Source organism: Nansenia antarctica (genome assembly GCF_963989245.1).
Source record: "Nansenia antarctica genome assembly, chromosome: 14".
In the NCBI taxonomy this organism is placed as follows: domain Eukaryota; kingdom Metazoa; phylum Chordata; class Actinopteri; order Argentiniformes; family Microstomatidae; genus Nansenia; species Nansenia antarctica.
In genome coordinates, this window is record NC_137684.1 from 30,364,219 (window position 1) to 30,389,218 (window position 25,000).

Below are 25,000 nucleotides of genomic sequence, written 5' to 3' on the forward strand. Positions count from 1 at the left end.
TATTGTATGAAATGATAACTGATTAAATAAACCATTGCATCACAGTAGTCTACTTTTGTCTTAACAAAATAACAAATACAGTCTTTGTTACCAGCGTTGATTAATAAAGCAAAGTAGTATTTATGAAATGCTGAACAACTGTTTTTACTCAAATAACTTCACAATTAAACAAAACACATTTGGATCACAGCACGTTTGTCTATTACAAAACAACATATTACTAAACTGATTAATAAAACATAGTATTTATATATATATATATATATATATATATAAAATGATAACTGCACAGTTAAACAAAACACATTTGGATCACAGCACGTTTGTCTTTTACAAAACAAAATATTACTAAACTGATTAATAAAACATAGTATTTATATATATATATATATATATATATATATAAAATGATAACTGCACAGTTAAACAAAACACATTTGGATCACAGCACGTTTGTCTTTTACAAAACAACATATTACTAAACTGATTAATAAAACATAGTATTTATATATATATATATATATATATATATATATATATATATATATATAAAATGATAACTGCACAGTTAAACAAAACACATTTGGATCACAGTACGTTTGTCTTTAACAAAACAACAAATAAGGTCTTGGTTACCAGCTAAATTGATTGATAAAGCAACATAGTCAATGCAACGTCGTAAAGTCGTATCAAAGTCGTATCTCAAATAGTTTGGCTTACTTTGTAAACTTGAATACAACAGCAGGGCGTATAATGCCAAGTCTAAGCTACATAGGCATTGGGCTTTTTAGTTCAACAGAAAGTCAAAGAGTTAAAACACAACAAAGAGTTAAAACACAACAAAGAGTTAAAACACAACAAACAGTTAAAACACAACAAAGAGTTAAAACACAACAAAGAGTAAAAACACAACAAACAGTTAAAACACAACAAAGAGTTAAAACACAACAAAGAGTTAAAACACAACAAAGAGTTAAAACACAACAAACAGTTAAAACACAACAAAGAGTTAAAACACAACAAACAGTTAAAACACAACAAACAGTTAAAACACAACAAAGAGTTTAAACACAACAAAGAGTTAAAACACAACAAAGAGTTAAAACACAACAAAGAGTTAAAACACAACCTTCAACAACAGCAACACAAGTTGAGACGCATCAACAGTCAGTGTGAGGCAGTTGTGAAGGCAAGCTCTCTAACAGTGGAGGACAAGACTCAGCATCACACTTTCACACTGGGGGGGGGGGTCACACTGGGGGGGGGGTCACACTGGGGGGGGGGTCACACTGGGGGGGGGTCACACTGGGGGGGGGTCACACTGGGGCGGGGATCACACTGGGGGAGGGGGTCATAGGAGTGATGACCAGTGGAGCTGAGTTATCACCATCATTATGGCAAGTGTAGAAGTATGGATATAGTTTACCAGTGAAGGCTACGCCAGTGAAGGTGTAGATATGAGACCTGTTGTCCACATCAGAGAAGGAGACCCGACCCTCCTCATAATCTACAAACACCCCCACCTTCTGGGGCGGCAGACGGAGAGAGAGGATGACACAGGGGTCACAGGGGTCAGTGTGAGCCCTGTACCTCCCATTACCCCTCAGACACACAGTCCAGTATCCATACTCAGGTCTAACTCTGATCGCCCCCTTCCTGTTGATGGACTCTCTGGCCACTCCTACAGCCCAGCGTGTCTTGTCCTTCACCTCCACCTCGTAGTAGAATCTCCCTGAGGAGAAACCCTCCTTCCCCAGGACAGATGGATAAAAATTAAACCTCTGTGGGTTGTCAGGGAGGTCCTGCCGTGTGTCTCCCAGTCTCACTTGTTTCCCGTCTTCAGACAGGATGAGATAGGGATGTGCTGTATCAGGGTCCAGAGTCACGTCCACAGCATGGTGTCTGAACATATGAGCCAATACAGCAAAAAGATCATCCTTCTCTCCAATGACTTTATCCACCATCTCTGTGTGTCTCTGGAGGCAGTGGCGTGTCCAGACCTTTTTTCACTGGGGTGGCCCAGTGGTGGCACCTAGTTATGCATGGGTGGCACAATTTTGAGAATTTAACACTTAATTCCCTGCATTCTGGTCAATTTGTATGCACCATTTTGTGCTTTTTATTACCATTTCTGTCTCCACTACCCATTGTATACTTTAATTAGGCTACTAACATTACAATCCCTGTTTAAAAGTCCCAGTGCTACCAATCACAACACAACAGAGTGGCACCATACAAATGTAATATTAAACTCCCATATTTATTCTTTAAACAAACAAATCTGGGGGAGTGGTCGGAGTTAACGAGATATTGTTCCAATCCATTACCTGGCCATTACCTGCCTGTGAAAAGTATGAAAAGTTTGAAAGGCATTTTCTCTGTTAGTTGATTTGGAATGTACCAACATTGAAATATGCATATCTTCTTCAACTTTTCAGATATCAACAGGTGCGTTTCCATAAAACATTCTGATTCGCATGAGAAATTTTATGGAAACAGCTTGATTCACATAAACTCGATGCGAATCACCTCTCATTCGCAGTCGCACAACGTTGGGAATGCTACTTAAACAAACTAACTCTGACTGCGGTTACATGCACACCATAAGCGGTCTATATACGCCGGTATTAAGCGGCTTATGGTGTGCTGTGCATGTAACCGCAGTCTTTGTCAATGGTCGGCGACTCCCAGATCCGTGTGCTATTACTGAGTGGGTAGATGACATTAGCAAGTGGCCCAATATTCAATGGCCAGATATCTGGCCATTGAATATTGGGCCACTTGCTAATGTCATCTAATGTCATCATGCACTGCCTGTAGCCTAACCACAATTTTGTCTGTAAGCAGTGCAACTTGGCGACTTTTGGCAACTTAAATAGCCCATCACGCAATGCTTTCTCTGTAAAATAAGACACTTGAAAAAACATGACAGCCGAAACAGCGACACCTAGCGTCGGAGGATATGAGAGATAAACTACATTTTCTTCTGCTGAAAACGTATGTATATTGGAGGAATATAATGTGGAGAAAAGTATATTGATTAGCAGTTTTAACCAGTGAAGTAGTTAACCGCACCGTTACAGTGTTAGCTAGCTACTAACTAGCCCCATAACTGACACCGAGCTTTAACCATGGGGCTATCTAGCTAGCTACTTGACAAACCAAACCAAACTGCTCCATAAACCATGGGCTTGCCAGCTACGAGTAACGTGAATAGTAGCTAAATTATAAGAAATGAATGCGTTTATTTGCAGGCTTAGTCAGTTGTTTTGCATTGAACCACTTTTCCAACAGACACTTAAGACACTTTTACTGACTTGTTCCCACAGCAACACAGCTCTCAAGTCAAGCTTAGCCAGATATCAATCATATTGAGATAATATGGGACAAGTGATTGATTGATTGATTGATTGAGAACTTTATTAGAAGATTTGCAGAAGTAGGTACATGAAAGTACATATTACATACAAGGTCTACTAACAGGATAAAAACCCAAGAAAGCCACTGGCTTATTTCAATTGGGGTCCTTGATACTCAATTCATCGTTACATGTAAGACAGACAAAAAACTAGTACTATCTACAAGATAATAAAGTCTGATGTGTTTTGGTCCCCAAGTAGTTTTTTTGTTTGTTGTTGTTGTAGTTGTTTATAGTTTATGAAAGTGCAAATTGTAAGCCTTGATGATGTGTGATATAGCCTATTGAAATCAGTTGAAAACAGTTGAAGAAGATATGCTTATTTGAATGTTGGTAGCCTACATGTCAAATGAAACAGAATCGTAGAAAAACTCTGAATTATAAAGGCTAGTAACTAGCTAGGAGCTAAAGAGAAAACATAGCTAAGATATAAAGGGGTGATATTACGGAAAACTCACTGTTTCAGTCTCAGTTTCAGTCTCAGTCGCAGTTCTTGGTCTCTCCGGTTCTTGTCCGTTGGTATCTGACAGTTCAAAGACGCGTCCCGTTTTGAACCAACACAGCTTCACGCGAGCTGCATGTAAAGTCGGGGCAAGCAGGGTTGCCAGATTGGGCTACTTTTGGTCACACTGGACGGGTGGATTCGGCAGCTTTTAGACTGGTTGGGCTGGAAATTGTCAATTCCGTCTGGCAACCCTGGTAGCAAAATACTACCCTGTCATCAGAATGATCACGCCCCTTTTTGGGTGATAGAAGCGGAGAAGTTTGAATGGCGGTCAATGGGAATTTCTGGTCTTCGCTACTTTAATCCGATAAAATAAGAAAACCGTAGTGCTTTTTAGATATTAGGAGCACAAATCCGATGGCCAGTTAGGCAAACTATTATATAGTGTCGTTGCCGATCAATGATCGACGTCGTTATATAGAGAAAATTAATTAAATAAGGGTTGATTCATCAGAGCAGTCATACGTCATCTCCCTGTCATCAGGGATTTGTAGTTCTTTGATTTGCCGTGTAAATCCCCAGACTGCCCAAATCCGATGGCCAGGCAAACAATTACAAATATCAATAACAATTACAATTATCATGTTGAATGATAAAAAAAATAGACATGGGTCATTGAAAGTGCTTGAATTCCCCCCCCCCCCCCCCCCCCCTCTCTCTCTCTCTCTCTCTCTCTCTCTCTCTCTCTCTCTCTCTCTCTCTCTCTCTCTCTCTCTCTCTCTCTAAAAAATAATAATATATATTCAAAAATGTTTTACTTAGCTCATCAACTAGTAAACAAGTCTCTGTATTGCTTAACTTTACACATATTTCACAATATATTGTTTTGCTGTGCTGTGGTAGAGAAGGCAAGAGACCATCTAGTGTTCACACATTCAAGCCTCTCTTTTTAATTGTTGTCTGTGAGCGGATAGTTCCTATTATATAAACTCTCATGTAGATCTGTCTCAAACTATGCCGTGTTGGGTCCTTGGATTTGACGGAATTTAGTCTTGAAAGTCCTTGAAAGGTTCTTGAATTTTAACCTGATATTATTATAAATGCTCTACACTAATGCTTAAAACACTCATGCTGCTGAATGCTAATGCTTGTAACACTCATGTAGCTAAATGCTAACGCTTGCAACAATGACAGTTGAGATGGTTAACATTGGCTGCGTTCGTAAATTCGCTCTCAGAGTGCCGGAGTAATTTGATTGGACAAGAGGCATTCCACGAGTGCTGATCAGATTCCAGAGCGAATTTACGAACACAGCCTCGTTTCTTCCATGGTGTCTGCTCTGTTTGGGATTGAGTTACACATGTATACTGTACATTATATAGGGCAGGGGTTCTCAAACTTATTACTCAAAGGTCCACATCTGATTTTTATTCAAGGTCAGAGGTCCAGAAGGCTTGGTGATGACAAAATAACATTTAATCTGCTCACTTATAACATTTAATCTGCTCACTGATAACTTTTAAGCAACACTCAAGTTCAAGACAGTTAAGATAGTCAAAATACATTCAAGCCTAGTGGGAGAAATTGTGGGGGGTTTAGCCTGCAATCAGTTGCTTGAAACTGATCCAAATGTTCTTTGGTCAAGCTGCTACGAATTTGCTGCTGTAACCATCTTTGTCCAGAAGATCATGATGGCTTCATGAATGTCCTCCTCTCCTCTAGTGTGGCCATGGAGTGGGGTCAGGCCCATTAAGTCTTCACAGAATTCCCCCTTTGCCTTTCCGAAATAGGCCTATCAGAAGACACATATAGCTGGGCTTTGTCAGTGCTGTCTATTGACTCATCCACAGCAAGTGAAATGCACTGTGCATTCTTGATATCATCAGTTAACTGCTTTACTAGGTTGTACGCAAGTAACTCTGTTCTCAATAATAATGTTATTTGCTTAAGTTTCTCTGACAACTCCTGTTTCTCCTTTCCCTCAAACAGTGATGGAGTGATGGAAGGAGAGAGGGAGTGATGGAAGGAGACAGAAGCAGTGATGAAAGGAGACAGAGGGCGTGATGGAAGGAGACAGAGGGAGTGATGGAAGGAGAGAGGGAGTGATGGAAGGAGACAGAGGGAGTGATGGAAGGAGAGAGGGAGTGATGGAAGGAGACAAGGCGTGATGCGGTACAGAGCCTGGAGTCTTTTGAGACAGGCCTAAAAACCTTTTTATTCAAGGCCTTTGACTGTTGAACCTGTGTTCATTCTTGTGATTTATTTTGTGTTTTTTACTATGTTTTCAACATGTTTTTAGGCTGTGTTTTTTAACTCTGTAGCACTCTGAGATTATTTTGAATGAAAAGTGCAATACAAATGAAATGCATTATTATTATTATTATTATTATTATTATTATTATAGAGAGGGAGTGATGGAAGGAGAGAGAGGGCGTGATGGAAGGAGAGAGAGGGCGTGATGGAAGGAGAGAGGGAGTGATGGAAGGAGAGAGAGGGAGTGATGGAAGGAGAGAGGGAGTGATGGAAGGAGAGAGAGGGAGTGATGGAAGGAGACAGAGGGAGTGATGGAAGGAGAGAGAGGGTGATGGAAGGAGAGAGAGAGAGTGATGGAAGGAGAGAGAGGGCGTGATGGAAGGAGAGAGGGAGTGATGGAAGGAGAGAGAGGGAGTGATGGAAGGAGAGAGAGGGTGTGATGGAAGGAGAGAGAGGGTGTGATGGAAGGAGAGAGGGAGTGATGGAAGGAGAGAGAGGGAGTGATGGAAGGAGAGAGAGCGTGTGATGGAAGGAGAGAGAGCGTGTGATGGAAGGAGAGAGGGAGTGATGGAAGGAGAGAGAGGGAGTGATGGAAGGAGAGAGAGGGCGTGATGGAAGGAGAGAGAGGGCGTGATGGAAGTAGAGAGAGCGAGTGATGGAAGTAGAGAGAGGGTGTGATGGAAGGAGAGAGAGGGCGTGATGGAAGGAGAGAGAGGGTGTGATGGAAGGAGAGAGAGGGAGTGATGGAAGGAGAGAGAGGGAGTGATGGAAGGAGAGAGAGGGAGTGATGGAAGGAGAGAGAGGGAGTGATGGAAGGAGAGAGAGGGTGTGATGGAAGGAGAGAGGGAGTGATGGAAGGAGAGAGAGGGAGTGATGGAAGGAGAGAGAGGGAGTGATGGAAGGAGAGAGAGGGAGTGATGGAAGGAGAGAGAGAGAGTGATGGAAGGAGAGAGAGGGAGTGGTGGAAGGAGAGAGAGAGTGGTGGAAGGAGACAGAGGGAGTGATGGAAGGAGAGAGAGGGTGATGGAAGGAGAGAGAGAGAGTGATGGAAGGAGAGAGAGGGTGTGATGGAAGGAGAGAGAGAGAGTGATGGAAGGAGAGAGAGAGTGGTGGAAGGAGACAGAGGGAGTGATGGAAGGAGAGAGAGGGTGTGATGGAAGGAGAGAGGGAGTGATGGAAGGAGAGAGAGAGAGTGATGGAAGGAGACAGAGGGAGTGATGGAAGGAGAGAGAGGGTGTGATGGAAGGAGAGAGGGTGTGATGGAAGGAGAGAGGGAGTGATGGAAGGAGAGAGAGGGAGTGATGGAAGGAGAGAGAGGGAGTGATGGAAGGAGAGAGAGGGAGTGATGGAAGGAGAGAGAGGGTGTGATGGAAGGAGAGAGGGAGTGATGGAAGGAGAGAGAGGGAGTGATGGAAGGAGAGAGAGGGAGTGATGGAAGGGAGAAAGAGAGTGATGGAAGGAGAGAGAGGGAGTGGTGGAAGGAGAGAGAGAGTGGTGGAAGGAGACAGAGGGAGTGATGGAAGGAGAGAGAGGGTGATGGAAGGAGAGAGAGAGAGTGATGGAAGGAGAGAGAGGGTGTGATGGAAGGAGAGAGAGAGAGTGATGGAAGGAGAGAGAGAGTGGTGGAAGGAGACAGAGGGAGTGATGGAAGGAGAGAGAGGGTGTGATGGAAGGAGAGAGGGAGTGATGGAAGGAGAGAGAGGGAGTGATGGAAGGAGAGAGAGGGAGTGATGGAAGGAGAGAGAGGGAGTGATGGAAGGAGAGAGGGTGTGATGGAAGGAGAGAGGGAGTGATGGAAGGAGAGAGAGGGAGTGATGGAAGGAGAGAGAGGGAGTGATGGAAGGAGAGAGAGGGAGTGATGGAAGGAGAGAGAGGGTGTGATGGAAGGAGAGAGAGGGAGTGATGGAAGGAGAGAGAGGGAGTGATGGAAGGAGAGAGAGGGAGTGATGGAAGGAGAGAGAGGGAGTGATGGAAGGAGAGAGAGGGAGTGATGGAAGGAGAGAGAGGGAGTGATGGAAGGAGAGAGAGGGTGTGATGGAAGGAGAGAGAGAGAGTGATGGAAGGAGAGAGAGGGTGTGATGGAAGGAGAGAGAGGGAGTGATGGAAGGAGAGAGAGGGAGTGATGGAAGGAGAGAGAGGGAGTGATGGAAGGAGAGAGAGGGAGTGATGGAAGGAGAGAGAGGGTGTGATGGAAGGAGAGAGAGGGAGTGATGGAAGGAGAGAGAGAGGAAGTGATGGAAGGAGACATAGGGCCTGGTGGAAGGAGAGAGAGAGTGATGGAAGGAGAGAGAGAGAGAGGGAGTGATGGAAGGAGAGAGAGGGCGTGATGGAAGGAGAGAGAGAGTGATGGAAGGAGAGAAAGAGAGGGAGTGATGGAAGGAGAGAGAGAGTGATGGAAGGAGAGAAAGAGTGGTGGAAGGAGAGAGAGGTGGAAGGAGACAGGGCCTGATGGAAGGATAGAGAGAAAGTGATGGAAGGAGAGAGGGAGAGTGATGGAAGTAGAGAGGGAGAGTGATGGAAGGAGAGAGGGAGAGTGATGGAAGTAGAGAGAGGGAGTGATGGAAGGAGAGAGAGGGAGTGATGGAAGGAGAGTGGTGGAAGGAGAGAGAGAGTGATGGAAGGAGAGAGAGAGCGATGGAAGGCGAGAGGGAGTGATGGAAGGCGAGAGGGAGTGATGGAAGAAGAGAGAGAGTGATGGAAGGAGAGAGAGGGAGTGATATAAGGAGAGAGGGAGTGATGGAAGGAGAGAGGGCGTGATGGAAGTAGAGAGAGGGTGTGATGGAAGGAGAGAGGGAGTGATGGAAGGAGGGAGAAAGTGATGGAAGGAGAGAGAGAGAGAGGGAGTGATGGAAGGAGACAGAGGGTGTGATGGAAGGAGAGAGAGGGCGTGATGCAAGGAGAGAGAGGGTGTGATGGAAGGAGAGAGAGGGAGTGTTGGAAGGAGAGAGAGGGAGTGATGGAAGGAGAGAGAGGGGATGGAAGGAGAGAGAGAGTGATGCAAGGAGAGAGAGGGCGTGATGGAAGGAGAGAGAGGGAGTGATGGAAGGAGAGAGAGGGAGTGATGGAAGGAGAGAGAGGGTGTGATGGAAGGAGAGAGGGAGTGATGGAAGGAGAGAGAGAGAGTGATGGAAGGAGACAGAGGGAGTGATGGAAGGAGAGAGAGGGTGTGATGGAAGGAGAGAGGGTGTGATGGAAGGAGAGAGGGAGTGATGGAAGGAGAGAGAGGGAGTGATGGAAGGAGAGAGAGGGAGTGATGGAAGGAGAGAGAGGGAGTGATGGAAGGAGAGAGAGGGTGTGATGGAAGGAGAGAGGGAGTGATGGAAGGAGAGAGAGGGAGTGATGGAAGGAGAGAGAGGGAGTGATGGAAGGGAGAAAGAGAGTGATGGAAGGAGAGAGAGGGAGTGGTGGAAGGAGAGAGAGAGTGGTGGAAGGAGACAGAGGGAGTGATGGAAGGAGAGAGAGGGTGATGGAAGGAGAGAGAGAGAGTGATGGAAGGAGAGAGAGGGTGTGATGGAAGGAGAGAGAGAGAGTGATGGAAGGAGAGAGAGAGTGGTGGAAGGAGACAGAGGGAGTGATGGAAGGAGAGAGAGGGTGTGATGGAAGGAGAGAGGGAGTGATGGAAGGAGAGAGAGGGAGTGATGGAAGGAGAGAGAGGGAGTGATGGAAGGAGAGAGAGGGAGTGATGGAAGGAGAGAGAGGGTGTGATGGAAGGAGAGAGGGAGTGATGGAAGGAGAGAGAGGGAGTGATGGAAGGAGAGAGAGGGAGTGATGGAAGGAGAGAGAGGGAGTGATGGAAGGAGAGAGAGGGTGTGATGGAAGGAGAGAGAGGGAGTGATGGAAGGAGAGAGAGGGAGTGATGGAAGGAGAGAGAGGGAGTGATGGAAGGAGAGAGAGGGAGTGATGGAAGGAGAGAGAGGGAGTGATGGAAGGAGAGAGAGGGAGTGATGGAAGGAGAGAGAGGGTGTGATGGAAGGAGAGAGAGAGAGTGATGGAAGGAGAGAGAGGGTGTGATGGAAGGAGAGAGAGGGAGTGATGGAAGGAGAGAGAGGGAGTGATGGAAGGAGAGAGAGGGAGTGATGGAAGGAGAGAGAGGGAGTGATGGAAGGAGAGAGAGGGTGTGATGGAAGGAGAGAGAGGGAGTGATGGAAGGAGAGAGAGAGGAAGTGATGGAAGGAGACATAGGGCCTGGTGGAAGGAGAGAGAGAGTGATGGAAGGAGAGAGAGAGAGAGGGAGTGATGGAAGGAGAGAGAGGGCGTGATGGAAGGAGAGAGAGAGTGATGGAAGGAGAGAAAGAGAGGGAGTGATGGAAGGAGAGAGAGAGAGTGATGGAAGGAGAGAAAGAGTGGTGGAAGGAGAGAGAGGTGGAAGGAGACAGGGCCTGATGGAAGGATAGAGAGAAAGTGATGGAAGGAGAGAGGGAGAGTGATGGAAGTAGAGAGGGAGAGTGATGGAAGGAGAGAGGGAGAGTGATGGAAGTAGAGAGAGGGAGTGATGGAAGGAGAGAGAGGGAGTGATGGAAGGAGAGTGGTGGAAGGAGAGAGAGAGTGATGGAAGGAGAGAGAGAGCGATGGAAGGCGAGAGGGAGTGATGGAAGGCGAGAGGGAGTGATGGAAGAAGAGAGAGAGTGATGGAAGGAGAGAGAGGGAGTGATATAAGGAGAGAGGGAGTGATGGAAGGAGAGAGGGCGTGATGGAAGTAGAGAGAGGGTGTGATGGAAGGAGAGAGGGAGTGATGGAAGGAGGGAGAAAGTGATGGAAGGAGAGAGAGAGAGAGGGAGTGATGGAAGGAGACAGAGGGTGTGATGGAAGGAGAGAGAGGGCGTGATGCAAGGAGAGAGAGGGTGTGATGGAAGGAGAGAGAGGGAGTGTTGGAAGGAGAGAGAGGGAGTGATGGAAGGAGAGAGAGGGGATGGAAGGAGAGAGAGAGTGATGCAAGGAGAGAGAGGGCGTGATGGAAGGAGAGAGAGGGAGTGATGGAAGGAGAGAGAGGGAGTGATGGAAGGAGAGAGAGGGTGTGATGGAATAAGTCCATAGAACCGGTCTGCCATTTTTTTTCTGTGAAGACCCTCTCTGCTTCTGCTGTTCCACTGAAACCTGTTGTCCTGTTTTTTTCTTTTTTATGTATCTGGGACCTGGGTGCTGATGGGGCATTGAAAGCTGCCAGTGGCACCTGGACCAGTACCAGGACCGGCACCAGGCTGTACCTGGACCATCACCAGGTTGTATTGTTGTTATTGTTGCTGTGTGTTACATCATAACTGCGCTTGAGATCTTCTGTTGGCAGGAAAGAGTACCTGGGAGCTGAAGTACCAGGCTGTACCAGCGCCAGGACCTGTACCAGGATCTGTGCCCCATGCTGGATGCAGAACGATGCAGAAATAACTTAAAATAATTAATGGACAGTGTGTACGCTGATAATATGCAGGGACTTTTTCCTGGATACACGGTGTACAGGTTTTTCGCCCTTGCTTGCTTGCTGTGCGCCGGTGGTCCTCAGGCCTCTCCTCGGGGGCCACTGGCCGCCCCGCGTGCCTGGTCTGTTCCGCCGCTGGGGCACCTGCTTTGCTAGCCTGGTGCGGGGCTATTATGGTCTGTGCTTGGTTGGCTGGGCCGGGTGTGCTGGTGGTGGGGCGGGTCGGGTCGGGTGTGTGGGGCAGCTGGGGCCCCCCGGTGGGGGGTTAGGGTTAGCAGTGGGCCGCTGCTGTGTGCTGGTAGGTAAACTGGTAGTAGTCGCTCTATGAGTAGAGGGCTGCAAGGGAATTTTCCTGGCTGCACAGTGTACTGGTTTTTAACCTTTGCCTACTTGCAGGTCTGTCTTTGATTGATTGATTGAAAACTTTATTAGAAGATTTGCAGAAGTAGGTACATGAAAGTACATATTACATACAAGGTCAACTAACAGGATAAAAACCCAAGAAAGCCACTGGCTTATTTCAATTGGGGTCCTTGATTCTCAATTCATCGTTATCATCATGTGAATGAATGAATGAATGAATGAATGAATGAATGAATGGACTTTATTTGTCATTGCTACAGTACAGGTACCAAACAACGACATTTAGGAGGGGTGGCTCCCCTGGTGTTAGGAAAGGGAAAAAAAAAAACTTTTAGAAAAAGAATAAAATCACAAGAAGGTAAGGAGCTGGTTTACATAAATAAAGGCTATGTACACAATCCACTGTACTATACTGTGCAGACTATGTGAAGCGCATTGAGTCACATCTTGTGAGAAATGCGCTTTACAAATAAACATTTATTTGATTTGATTTGAAGTTGACCACTGGCTCCATTTAGCCCACAGCCACCATTTTAGAAAGAACTTCCTAACTTAACACTTCAGGCTAATCTTTAGCTGTACGTTGGCAAATCACCAACATGTATGATCTAGATCTTTAGACATGGATACATTTGGTTTGACATACGTCATTATACCTGACATGTAGAAAATTTACGTTGACAAGCAAAAAAACTGTTTCTTGTGGGGGAAAAAACATATTTTACCACTTTACCATGTGCTCTCGCCATCACAGCCAGACGGAAATGATGCGTGTTTCCTGAATTTATGGTCACATGACGGGTACAAATGGGTACAGTTGCCTAAATACAGGGGGTGGGTCAATTTACCCTCCGGCACATCTTACCCCACTCAGGTAGCCTAGAGGTTAGAGAGGCCGGCTGGTAATAGGAAGGTTTCTGGTTCGATTCCCCACTTGAGGGGGGAACTGCATGTGACCTGGTTACTGGAGGGTTGCTAGCATCATATCTGAGGTGGTGCCTACCACTGCCGTCGTGCCCTTGAGCAAGGCACTTAACCCCTAATTGCTCCAGCAAAAAACACATTTTGTCGTGCAATGACAAAAAGGTTGAATCTAATCTAATAGCATGGATACAGTGTACCTGCCATGTGTGTTCTCTTGTTGTGGTGACTGTCTCTTTTCTTTAGGATGATTGAGCCAAAGAAAGTGGGATTAGTCACAATGGAATAGAACCTTGAGGGTGACAACAGCTGTTTTCCATGGTGACGAACACACCGTAACATAAGCGGGTGGTTGTGATGGTGGTAATGATGATGATGGGTCATCATCCATAGCGTCATAAGAGAGATGTCAAGATCAATCAAACGCAGTAAGTCACTCCTTGTCCTCTACTTTTACGTCCTTATGTTGAAGGCAACATTGGAAATATGTGGCAGAGTTGCTCCTCTCCTCTCAGGTGAAGCTGTGTCTTTAATGACTATCATTACTGTGTCTGTTGAGTCACCTGCTTCCACTCTTCCTCACTCTCTCTCTCTCTCTCTTTGATTTCTTTAGTTTAACATTTCTGGGCATGTTTGACTATTGGATTTAACTTCTGTACTTTGGAAATATGGTTTATGAATATATTAGTAAGGTAATTCAAGTCTGACAACATTTTACTTGTGGGTGACTAACGTGTCTTTCTTTTTTCTCAGTACTTACCAAACAATTGAGAGAGTTCAAAGTATTGTTGTTCCTGACTTGAGTGAACATGTTTCGCTAAATGGGGGCTTGGGGTAGGCGAGGTGACTGTATGCTGGTATCTATGAGGCACGCATGCACGCACACACACACACACACGCACGCACGCACGCACGCACGCACGCACGCACGCACACACACACACACACACACACACACACACACACACACACACACACACACTCACACACAGACACACAGACAGAAAGACAGACACACACAGCAGCAGCAGCAATGGCTAAGGAGGTAGAGCCGGCGTCTAATGATCGCAAAGTGGTCAGTTCGCCAGTTTGAATCCTGGCTGGCCATGTGTTGAGGTGTCCTTGAGCAAGGCACTGAACCCCTAATTGCTCCAGGGTCACCATCTATGGCCAACCCCTTGCCTAGACCATAAAATACCAAATTCCAACAATTTACTGACAAGTTGATTGTGTGGCAATAAAACAATTCTTTATTTATTTTACACACACACAAACCACACACAGCATCCTGTCACCTAGTTAATGATATTCGGTTGTTAAGTCTGACGTCAAACGTGACGTTTAGCAATTTCCGGGTCCAAATAAAAATGTCCCCGCACCAGAGTACCAGTGTATTAAAGCACCAGAGTACCAGTGTACTAAAGCACCAGAGTACCAGTGTACTAAAGCGGTAGAATGACTGTTCAATCCTTTTTTAGACTGGGATCTATTCATACAACAAGGGACACAGCACTTTCCTGTTTTTCCCATATTGTCAGCCTCTTTGAGCCTCGGAAAAGCGCTATACAAATATAATGAATTATTATTATTACTGCAGCATTTGGAAGAGAGCACCTCAGCTAACGTTGGACCCGGAAACACGTCACGACTTAACAACCGAATACAGCACCATAATGTCACGAGTATGTTGTTTTCTTCCTAAAAAGGGTCAGGCCAGCACTGGCAGACCAGATATTGGACCTGTTTGTTTTGGTGAGTTGGCACAATCTGGACCTCTTGGCCTGACCCTCCATCAGCTGTTGTGTAGTGATAGTAGTGATGATGAGGGTGTGGGGTGTCATCGCTGACATCACACAGCAGCAGGAAGAGGCTCCCCTGAGGCGCAGTGTTGACTTCACCATGGCTTACAGATGTTCCCTTCCCCCTATGGAACACCTGGTTTTCCCATATCCTCTAGTCTATTACGACTCATCTCGACATCTGTCTGCGAGCATCTATCTGACGAATGACGAAGCTTGTGGAAAAATGACAAACAGTTCCTTATAAGACAGCATGTAGTGTGCCCTTCTTTCTCAGATGTGTCTGTGTTTTTTTTTTTTTTTACAGATTAGAAGCTTTCACATGATGTGTCATACATTGAAACTAGTTGAAGAAGATATTCTTATTTGAATGTTGGTACACCAACAACCAAGAAACTCAGCAGGTAACATCGCTATGAACATCTAACTGCATGTTCACAACATGCTGATAGAACATCAACTTGATAAAAACACATAACTACACATAATTAGATGATCACACAGTCCGTGCTTTTGAACAGTTTGTTTATAAGCCATGTATCACTTACCCAGTAGCCTAGGGGAGACGAAACAATGTTATATTTGGAACTTACAAGTAATCCTTATGGCACACACAAATCATGGTAGATTTTACTTATGTCTGACATATATACAGTGGGGGAAATAAGTATTTGATCCCCTGACGATTTTGTACGTTTACCCACTGACAAAGAAATGAACGGTCTATAATAAAAATAAATATTCTGTCTCTCATTGTTAAAATAAACCTACCATTAAAATTAAAACCATAAAAATTGTCAGTGGGCAAACGTATAACATCAGAAGGGAATCAAATAACAAGTAATGTATCACCAATTGTATCAGAAATACATTTTGTGACAATGCAATACCATTCCTATATTTAATATGTAACTTGTAAGCAGGGATGAAACACACAGGAACAACGCATGAAACATGTAGGGTGTGAAAAAGAGAACATCAGAGTAGTTAATTCCAAACGTATTAATTAATCCCAAACCTGATCTGAAAACACAACACAAAAAGTCCTTTAAAGATATTGCTTGTGCAAATCCATTGGGGGGGAGGGGGGTGTTCAAGATTCAAGATTGCTTTATTGTCTGTCACACAGTGACAGAAATTCCCCTTTGACAGGCAGAGGTGCAGCTCAAGAATACAGTTTCCACATTAAAAACACACATAGGTCACATACATACAATACATAAAATAAAAACAGACAGACATAGCAGTGTTTATAAAAATGTAGTGCCTATTTAAAAAGTCCAGTCATTTAAAAATAATAGTAAAAGTGTTATGCACATAATAGTAAACAGTGTTATGGTTTAAAAAGCTAAAATGTTGTGGTTTAAAAAGAAAAACAATGAACAAGTTCAGCCAAATAAGGAATGTAAGCACACTCAAATTTATAGACTGAAAATGCAAGGATTTACAATTCTTGGTATTGAGTTCTAAACATATTTCTAAGATAAACGTTTCCAAACTATGAGGTGATACAACCTCGTATTTTGGGTTATGATAAGGCAAAACAGCTGTATCAAGCATTTTAAGCATTTATTGAAACGGTCATCAAAGAAACCTCTTTAAAGTGGTATACATTTGGCCAGTCGCTTAGAGGATATGTGCGTGCACACACTGGCACAGGTGAATGACCCTGCGCTTTGAGTTGCATTTCATGTACGAAAGGCGCTATATAAATAAAGCTTTACTTACTTACTTACCCAGGCACTCTTCATAGACACAGCTATGGACGCAAGTAAGTAAGTAAAGCTTTATTTATATAGCGCCTTTCGTACATGAGCCCTGACCATCCATGAGATCAAAATGATCATGTTAGCCATGAATCTTATAGAGCTTGTATACAAATGTTCCATTTGGAAATGTATACAATGTTTCCCATATAACAATGCTTAAAAAAAAACGTGTGAATATTTCCCATATGGGATGGTTGTGTTTGCCTCCAGCGACTTGAGAGCGGTTTGTTTTGTGAAGGTTTTCCCGAGTAAACAACCAGGCGAAGGGTTTTTATAAGAGATCTTGAAGACATCCCATAAACCGTTTAACAAGGAACCAGAGAGAACATTCCCCCGAAGAAAAAGAGAGATAAAGCGTAACAGCCAGGATGATAAATCCAACAATTCAACATACTGCAGTAAAAAGGTTTTATTTCGGGGGGCGTTTTGACAGTGGAAATGTAGCTTCATCTACCCCTGTGAGAAACTGAGAAAAAGGTGATTTGGTGTGTGTTAGAGTTAGGTTTCTTACAGCCACCAAACCGTCAGCCCACATTTATTCTGGTCCAGGAATAAGCCTTCCTGAAATCAAATTCCATCCCTGTGTCTAACCTTCCTCTGATGATACCATTTTGTTCCTTATTACTTTTATTACAGACACGGCGTCGAGGCGTTTCTTGTTATGAGTTATGATGAGATTCCATCTGACCGAGGCCATAGAAAGAGAGATGGAGGGTATAAGAGTCTTATTGAGTGATACCTGCAGCTGTATTAATCTCACCCAACAACTCTCAGATTGGGATCTTTTGATTTCCTTTGTTATTATTAGTGTGCTTCTGACGTCCAAAGAGGCGAGTATATGAAGAGTACACGTTACCCACTCGTCTTGACATGATACGCTCTACCCCTGACCTCAGTTTTGTGAAAGGCGCGTTCATGTCTCTCTGTTTTAACCGAACATTGTTTTTATTACCTACATTATGTTATCGGGACAGGCATCGTCCTGGAACACTAGGACCAGACCAGCCTCCACTGTCATCGAGGATATGTCAGTGAGTGATTGAGATTGGACTCCTCGTCCTAAATCACTGCTACAGCGTTGAACTAAGGAAGGTTGTAGAAGACCCATCTGATGAATGAACCAGCCAAAGGCCTCTGATGGGTCACGAGCATCAATCAGAGTTTACAGTAGCAGGATCCCCCTGGTCAGCAGTTAACCCAGGTTTGTATTGACTTCCAGGTGATAAATATATCCACACGGGACTTGGTTAGTTACCAGCGATGGACAACGTGACAGTTTAATGGAGATGTAGCATATGACTGCTCTGTTCGGATTATTCTATCTCCTGCTTTTGTTGTTTTCTGTCAGACTATACTGTACCTGTCATTCATTAGATACTGTTTAGCCTGCCATTGAACTGCCACTATTCATATCCCTGGAAAAAAATGGTTTTGCCTAATCATTGACCCTCTCAACCACTAGATGGCAGCAAAATAAACTAAAGTATTTAAAGTGCTCAATCATAGTGAAACAATGTTGGAGTGGTTTCAATCACAAACCTCTAAAATATTCGTACAGTCATAAAAACCTATTGAAATATAACTTCTTGCCGTACATACTATGCCCACAAGCAAACATGCCGTTAGAATGCCTCTGTTTTGCAGGTGGTGTGGTGGATGCAGATCATTCTTGGAGAGTGTGTCATACGGTGGAGTTTCCAGATTCCACATACCAACAACTTAGTGATTACAGTGTGGAGACGTGAGGTTGACCACCAAACTGACCTTCAGCTGCTCCCCAGGAAGAGAGGGCCCCCCCCTTGCCTCGACGACGTACGCCGCTCACCACGGGAGCCACACACTACACACTCCACCTCCGGCACAATCAGACACACCCTTGGTTCAGGCACAGCCCTCGGTCGGTCTGTGCGTTAGACATACCCTGAGGTGCTGCAAAACACAAAACACAGCTCCAGACATGGACTGTATGTAAAGAGAGGACCGGGTAACTGTTGAGTAACGGCAGAGACACAGGCAGAGTCTACCTAGAGACATAATCACATTGCTGTTGTACTGTATATGCAGAGAGAGGTCTCCTATAGTCTTTTTTACATTTACATTTTACATTTTTGGCATTTAGCAGACGCCTTATTCCAAAGCGACTTACAATCAATACATTTGACTAAGCAAGTGAATCATCAATCCACCAGTCGTAGCAGGAAGAGTAATCTAGCTCAGGCCCGGGGCCATTGGCAGTCTCAGTGATAGAAGATTTCACTTATTTTTTTATATATAGACACTGGAGAACAGAGAAACAGTACAGAGGGGCAGTAGAAGTCATAGGGGACACAGTAAAGGGGAAAAGCGGGTGTCTTCAGGAGACGCAGTGCTGGGGGGCAGTAGATGTCTCGGGAGGAGCAGTTAAGGTGTAACCTGAAGAGTCTCTTGTGATAGCGTAGAGAGGCACTCCAATACTGCAGTTGTCTGTCTTCCTCAGTGCAATCCAGGTTTGAACAGAGAGGAGGGAAGAGACGCGGAAACAACGGAAAACAAAATCTGTAACGGTGATTTTCCTTCCCTCTTCCATCATCATGTTGTAATAACCTTTGCCATTAGGAAGCATATGACACACACTGCGGAAGGTGTTCCCCCTGTTGTCACAGGGCAAGTGTAGCCTGGCTACTTGCATATTGGAAGCAGATGGCACCAGTTTAACAAGTAGGATTACACCCTGCCCTACCTTGACAGACACCTGAAGGGTGTTCACCTCAGTAAAGCCTGCTATGGGTGTGGGAGTGAAAACATGTCTACAAGTGAATGTCTTACTTAATTTATTAACACAGTGTTGTCTACTCATTTTCCAACTACTTTCTGTTATCATGATTTCAAATCCCCTTCAATTCCACTTGCCCTCCTTTCAGAAAGTGGGACAAAGGGATTAGTGTGTTGGCCCCACTGTGATTCATTGGGTGACACACTGACTCGGTTGGGTTAGCGTTTAAACATTCTCTTCATTATTTACGGCTGAGTGAGCTGTTTTAACATGACAATCGATAAACTGAGTCACACTTTTTAGGAGGTCTAGTTCCACTGAAGTGGAAAGTCCGTTGGAATGTGGGCTTCCTCAAAAAATCTCTTGCCCCCCCGAAATGTGATCAGTTGTTTATAGTCCAGTTAAAACACATTCGTCCCAGGATAAAACCCCTAGAGATACATCATCTCGTTCTAGAGAGGGACATAATATTACAATCATATCATAACAGACATGATATCATAGAACACGACCATCTCATCTATCCTCACTTACAAACGAATTGCACTTTATTTTTCTTTATTTCTTTGTTTACTTACCTATACCTGTACTGTCTTCATTACCTATCACCACTGTTATTATTATTATTATTATTATTATTTATTGTTATTTATTTATATCCTTCGTCCCGGGATGCACCACTTTTTTTTGTGTGGGGGGGTTGGGACATGTTCGTGTTTTGTGAAAAAAAGTTAAAAATAATAAATAAATAAACATTCGTCCAAGCAGGAAAAAACAATTGCGGTAATTGCAATGTGGCAATCATATTGTATTGTTGGAACCTGCCTGCGCAACTCACCTGAACTCCCGGTGCGTCTCTGCGCGCAGCACGTAGACCCGAGAGAGAGGAGGAGCGCTGCGCTCTGGGTTGAACACCAGACAGTTACTTACACATCCCTACACGAGTCACACACTCCGCATCCCGGGGAACGCATTGATTGAACGCATTGATCGCCAGTCAAACTGTCTGAAAACTGGAGGAAACATCAAACATCTGTTTGGACCTTTTCTTGTGAAATAAGTGAAGAGACTTAGATTAGGTTAGAAGCGCGTCTTCCTCCGTGTCAGTCTGGGTCTGTGCGCTGCGGGATCAGAGGAATATGATCTGAACTAAAGGAACCCAAACAGGTCTGAGACACTTTCATACTGACAGGTACGTTTTAGTTTGTTGCCTTATGTGTGATTTATGAGCTTATTATTATTTTGTATATTACATCACTCTTTCATTAGGAGTAATGGGGCTACGGGCTATAGTCAAAAAATAAATGGATCATGTGTCGATGCTCATAATGTAGGTTACTGTAATTGCATAAGGAATTGACTTGACGTCAATTAAATAGATCATAATGTTTACAAAATTGCAATGAAAAAATGTATTCAATCTATTTAGCAACATTTTTCTGGACTTTACACAACAAAAGTTCTGCGTGTTTTACTCTGATTACCAGGGACCAGTGTTGTAGCATGTGACTCACTTTCCTCTCTAAATCAAAATATTTTTCAAGTTCACCGAAGCGGTATTTACTTTGTCTTTGTCCAGTGCAACAACATCCCCATCGCTGTATGTAAGCGGTGTGCAGGTGCGCAGAATAATAGAATAATAGAGGGTCAAAACAGTGTTTTTCAACAGCTATCTATTACTCATAATCTTAAACCAACAAACATCTCCTCAGTTGACCAGTATGTATGCGCACCTGCTATTCTGCAGTCCCTCAACAGAGGTTGCAGAATATATCTTATATCTTCAGGCTAAATGGTTTACAATTCGTTTTAACTAAGATTTCATTTACGTTAAGTACTGAAACATAATTCAGTTCATGACCAATGCCAATAACCTGCTCATGATTTTGTTTTGTTATTATCTCCCACCACCACTTGCGTGAAAATGTGCTGAAACCAGCTCTGATTGCTCCGATATGGACCAGCAGGCAAACCCCTACTAGCAAATTATCTGATTACTGTCATGAGGTTTTCAATGTCTTTCTTTCTATCTCTCTCTCTCTCTCTCTCTCTCTCTCTCTCTCTCTCTCTCTCTCCCGCTCTCTCTCTCTCTCTCTCTCTCTCTCTCTCTCCCTCCCTCCCTCTCTCTCTCTCTCTCTCTCTCTCTCTCTCTCTCTCTCTCTCTCTCTCTCTCTCTCTCTCTCTCTCTCTCTCTCTCTCTCTCTCTCTCTCTCTCTCTCTCTCTCCCTCTCAACAACGGACCCCCTAAAAGCATCCCCCCCAGTGGATTGCCATTTAAGCACTCCAGCTATTCATCATTTTGTACAGCGCTCACAGCGGCGCTCACAGCGGCGCTCCCCCCCCTGTTTTAATTGAGTTTATCTACCACTCCCTTGGGGACGTTGTCTAAACTTAGCCTGGTGGTTGCTTGGTCCTGCAGAGAAGCGAGCTGCATTCTCGGTGATTCACCCCTGTGGCCAGAGACTGGAAGCAGAGAAAGGGGGACCGCAGAAGTGGTGAAGTGTTGCTGCCCAGTCAGCAGAAGTGCCTCAGTCCCTCTGGGTTTCACTGGTTGTTTACAGTGAGGAGTCACAGTGAAAAATGCTGATGCATTTGACATTGAGGTAACCATGCCATAATGCTTCAAGTCATACCAGCTAACAGTGAGTTCACTGCCTTGGCTTGGCTTGAGTGGCATGAGTAAACCGTGGCATTAGACCCCAGCACACACAAGTCCGTTTGTGTGGCCTGAAAAGCAATTCTGTCCCTCTCTTGTTTTTCTAATGGTCCCGAAATATACACCCACACACACTCGCACTCTGAACAAGTGAGGGCGATCTAGGATCTAGGCAGACATTTTTATGATTAATGGTGTTTTCGTTGTGTTGTCGTTTAGAATGTCCTGAATAAGTCATTTCTCATTTATGAACCTCTGTTTTCGGTTTATTTCTGGAACAGGATGAAAATGTCCTCGTTGGACGCCACTCGTATTGCGATCCTCATCTGGGCTCTGTGCTCTGGGGCGAGGGGTCAATGTGACGACCCGGCCGAGAACTCCAAGCTCAACCTCTCGGTGACCTACGACCTTCCCAGCTTCGAGGCGGACTCTGTCATCCAGAGCCTGGTGTCCTTTCAGGGGACCGTGTACGTGGGCGCCGTTAACCGGATCTACGCCCTATCTGAGAACCTCACCAAGCTGTCGGAGTACCGGACCGGACCCGTGTCGGAAAGCCTGAGATGCGGCCCGGTCATAGACGGCGTCGGTAAGAACAGTTCCTTGGACAACAACAACATGGCCCTGCTGGTGGAGACGTACTACGACGACGAGCTGTTCAGCTGCGGCTCAGCCGACCACGGGGTTTGCCGGCGCCACCTGCTGGAGGGAGCGCTGGACGACGCAGAAGTGGAGTGCATGTATTCACCCAAGGCGAAAAACGGAGGGAGTGGGCAGCAAGGATGCCCCGACTGTGTGACCAACGCCGCGGGGTCCCGCGTGCTCAGCGTGGAGAGCGGAAGCGTCGTGCGGTTCATCGTAGGAAATTCCGAGATCCCCGGTGTCCCCGGTAACCCCGGTGGTAACCCCTCCCGGACGAGCCCCCGCTTGCACCACACCATCTCCGTGCGTCAGATGAAGGAGACGCAAGACGGGTTCCGCTTCTTCTCCGACCAGTCCTACATGGACCTGGCCCCGCCGCTGCGCGGGGACTACCACCTGCGCTACGTCTACTCGTTCCAGAGCGGCGCCCACGCCTACTTCCTCACGGTCCAGCAGGAGGGCGGCGGCTCGCGGGCCTACCACACTCGCATTGTCCGCATGTGTGCCTCGGACCCCGAGCTCCGGCGGTACGTGGAGATGCCGTTCGAGTGCATCCTGACCGAGAGGAGACGGCGGCGGAAGCGTTCGGCGGGCGTCAGGGTGTTCAACGTGCTGCAGGCGGCCCACGTGACCAAGGCCGGCCGCGACCTGCAGAAAGAGATCGGGGTGAAGGAAGGCGAGGACGTGCTGTTCGCCGCCTTCGCCCAGAGCAAGCCGGACTCCCCGGAGCCCACCGCCAGCTCGGCCGTCTGCGTCATCTCGCTGACCGACATCAACAACTTCTTCAAGAACTTCATCCAGAAGTGCCACACCAAGCAGCCCTACCACTTCACAGGGTCTGAGGAGAAGCGCTGCTACAATGCGGTAAGTCTAAATGTATTTTTGTTAAAGTGTATTTCTATAGCACCTATCCCAGACCAGGGGTCACAAAGTGCTTTACATAGATAAGAACATAATAAAAGAGCAAAAGTTAAAGCAGAAAGTTAAAAGAAATAGGTAAACAAGTGAAAATAAGAACAAATAACAAGTGTACAACAATATTAACAGGACACAGAAAGACAGGCTTTTGGGGTTAGCCAACCAAAATCCTGTCTATACAGGACAGTCTTGAGCTGTTTTTTAAAAGGTTCGACCGAGAACCGCTGATCTAAGATCAAAGGGCAGAGCATTCCAAAGTTTGGGAGCCACGGTTTGGAATCACCCGCTCGATCACCCTTGGTTTTCAATTTGGCACGGGGGACAACCAACAAGCGTTTTAGTTTACGCAGCAGATTCAGTGAGGTTATCATTCGATTATTTTCCCAAAAAAATTGGACATGGAGAACGCATCATCACTGCAGTAGATATGTAATCAACACAATTACGTTATAGATAAGGAGTGTCAACGAGACATAGAAAGTAAGGCTGTATCAATGATCTACCATTATTGGACAGAGTTAATTATTTATCCGTATCTCCTTTCCTTCACGAGATCGTTTCACGCATTGCTGCCTGTCACTCTCTATCCGGAGGGCCTTCCCTTCCCTTCCTGCCTGCCTCGTCTCTCTGTCCTCCAATCCATCGGCATTGATCGGATCAATCGGTTAAATCACCTGATCGATAGCGACATAAACCTAACTGCTGATGACCCCGTCTGGAGGGGCCCGTCAATATCTTAAGCAGTCCTGCTCCTTTATGACATCACAATTACCTAACCTGACCGTCGGGCTGGTCGCTGAGGGCCCCGTATGTGACTCAGGTCTGCCGCTCACAGAGAATGAGGATGTTAATAGGCTTTAACGATTATGTACAGTGGAGATAGGCCTACAGAGAGGGAAGTGAAGAACGCGGGAGGGTGGTTGGGGGTGGGTGGGGGAGGTGGGCGATGGTGAAATGCATATCTGACTCTCAGCGATCCGTGATGAATCACAGTAGAATAACAGGCATCAGCAGCTAGGCAGACGGTGATCCTATGATCCCCTCGGAGGGGCATCTAGTGAGGCTCCGTCGACGCTGCACACCCTGTCTCCACCTGTGAAAGAGTGGAAACAACACCTGAGGGGGGGGGGGGAGAGGAGAGAGAGAGAGAGAGAGAGAGAGAGAGAGAGAGGGGGGGGAGAGAGAGAGAGAGAGAGAGAGGGAGAGAGAGAGGGAGAGAGGGAGAGAGAGAGTCTCCACCTGTGAGAAAGTGGAAACAACATTTGTTATTTGTTACGACGCAGAACGTTCTCAGTGGGGTGTTAGTTTTTGTTTATGTTTCATAAAACGGTGATTCATCGTTTCCCCCCGCTCTGTTATTTACGACATACGTACAACCCTTAGGGCACAGGTTTCTATCTTATCAGACATTCTTTCTTACTTAGTTGTAGTTGCACTCGAGACAGACATGACAGATACAAGAGGAAGACATGCCTTGAGGTGTAGGAGTCTCTTCACAGATGTGTATCACTGTCACCATTTTTAATGACTCGCTTGAAGTGCATTTTGATACTTCACTGTTCATGGCAATTGTGGGGAGCGTCAGACCCCCCCATTGTTATTTTTTGGATTTAACAGTGTTCGGTCTCTCGGCGTCCAAAACATTAATCACGCT

The 25,000-nt window shown here is 45.4% G+C and overlaps 2 protein-coding genes across 2 annotated transcripts in view; both read left to right on the top strand.

The window, feature by feature from the left end:
- The window catches only part of egln2 (egl-9 family hypoxia-inducible factor 2), a 646,007-nt gene that overhangs the window by 559,046 nt on the left and 61,961 nt on the right, over positions 1-25,000 (top strand). The gene's annotated exons all lie outside the window — the stretch shown is intronic.
- Positions 20,262-25,000, top strand: part of met (MET proto-oncogene, receptor tyrosine kinase) — a 66,452-nt gene continuing 61,713 nt past the window's right edge. The window contains exons 1-2 of the mRNA XM_080544782.1: positions 20,262-20,325; positions 22,071-23,292. Coding sequence (XP_080400908.1) covers positions 22,072-23,292 — 1,221 coding nt within the window. The 5' untranslated portion in view covers positions 20,262-20,325; position 22,071. The remainder of the gene's footprint in view (positions 20,326-22,070; positions 23,293-25,000) is intronic.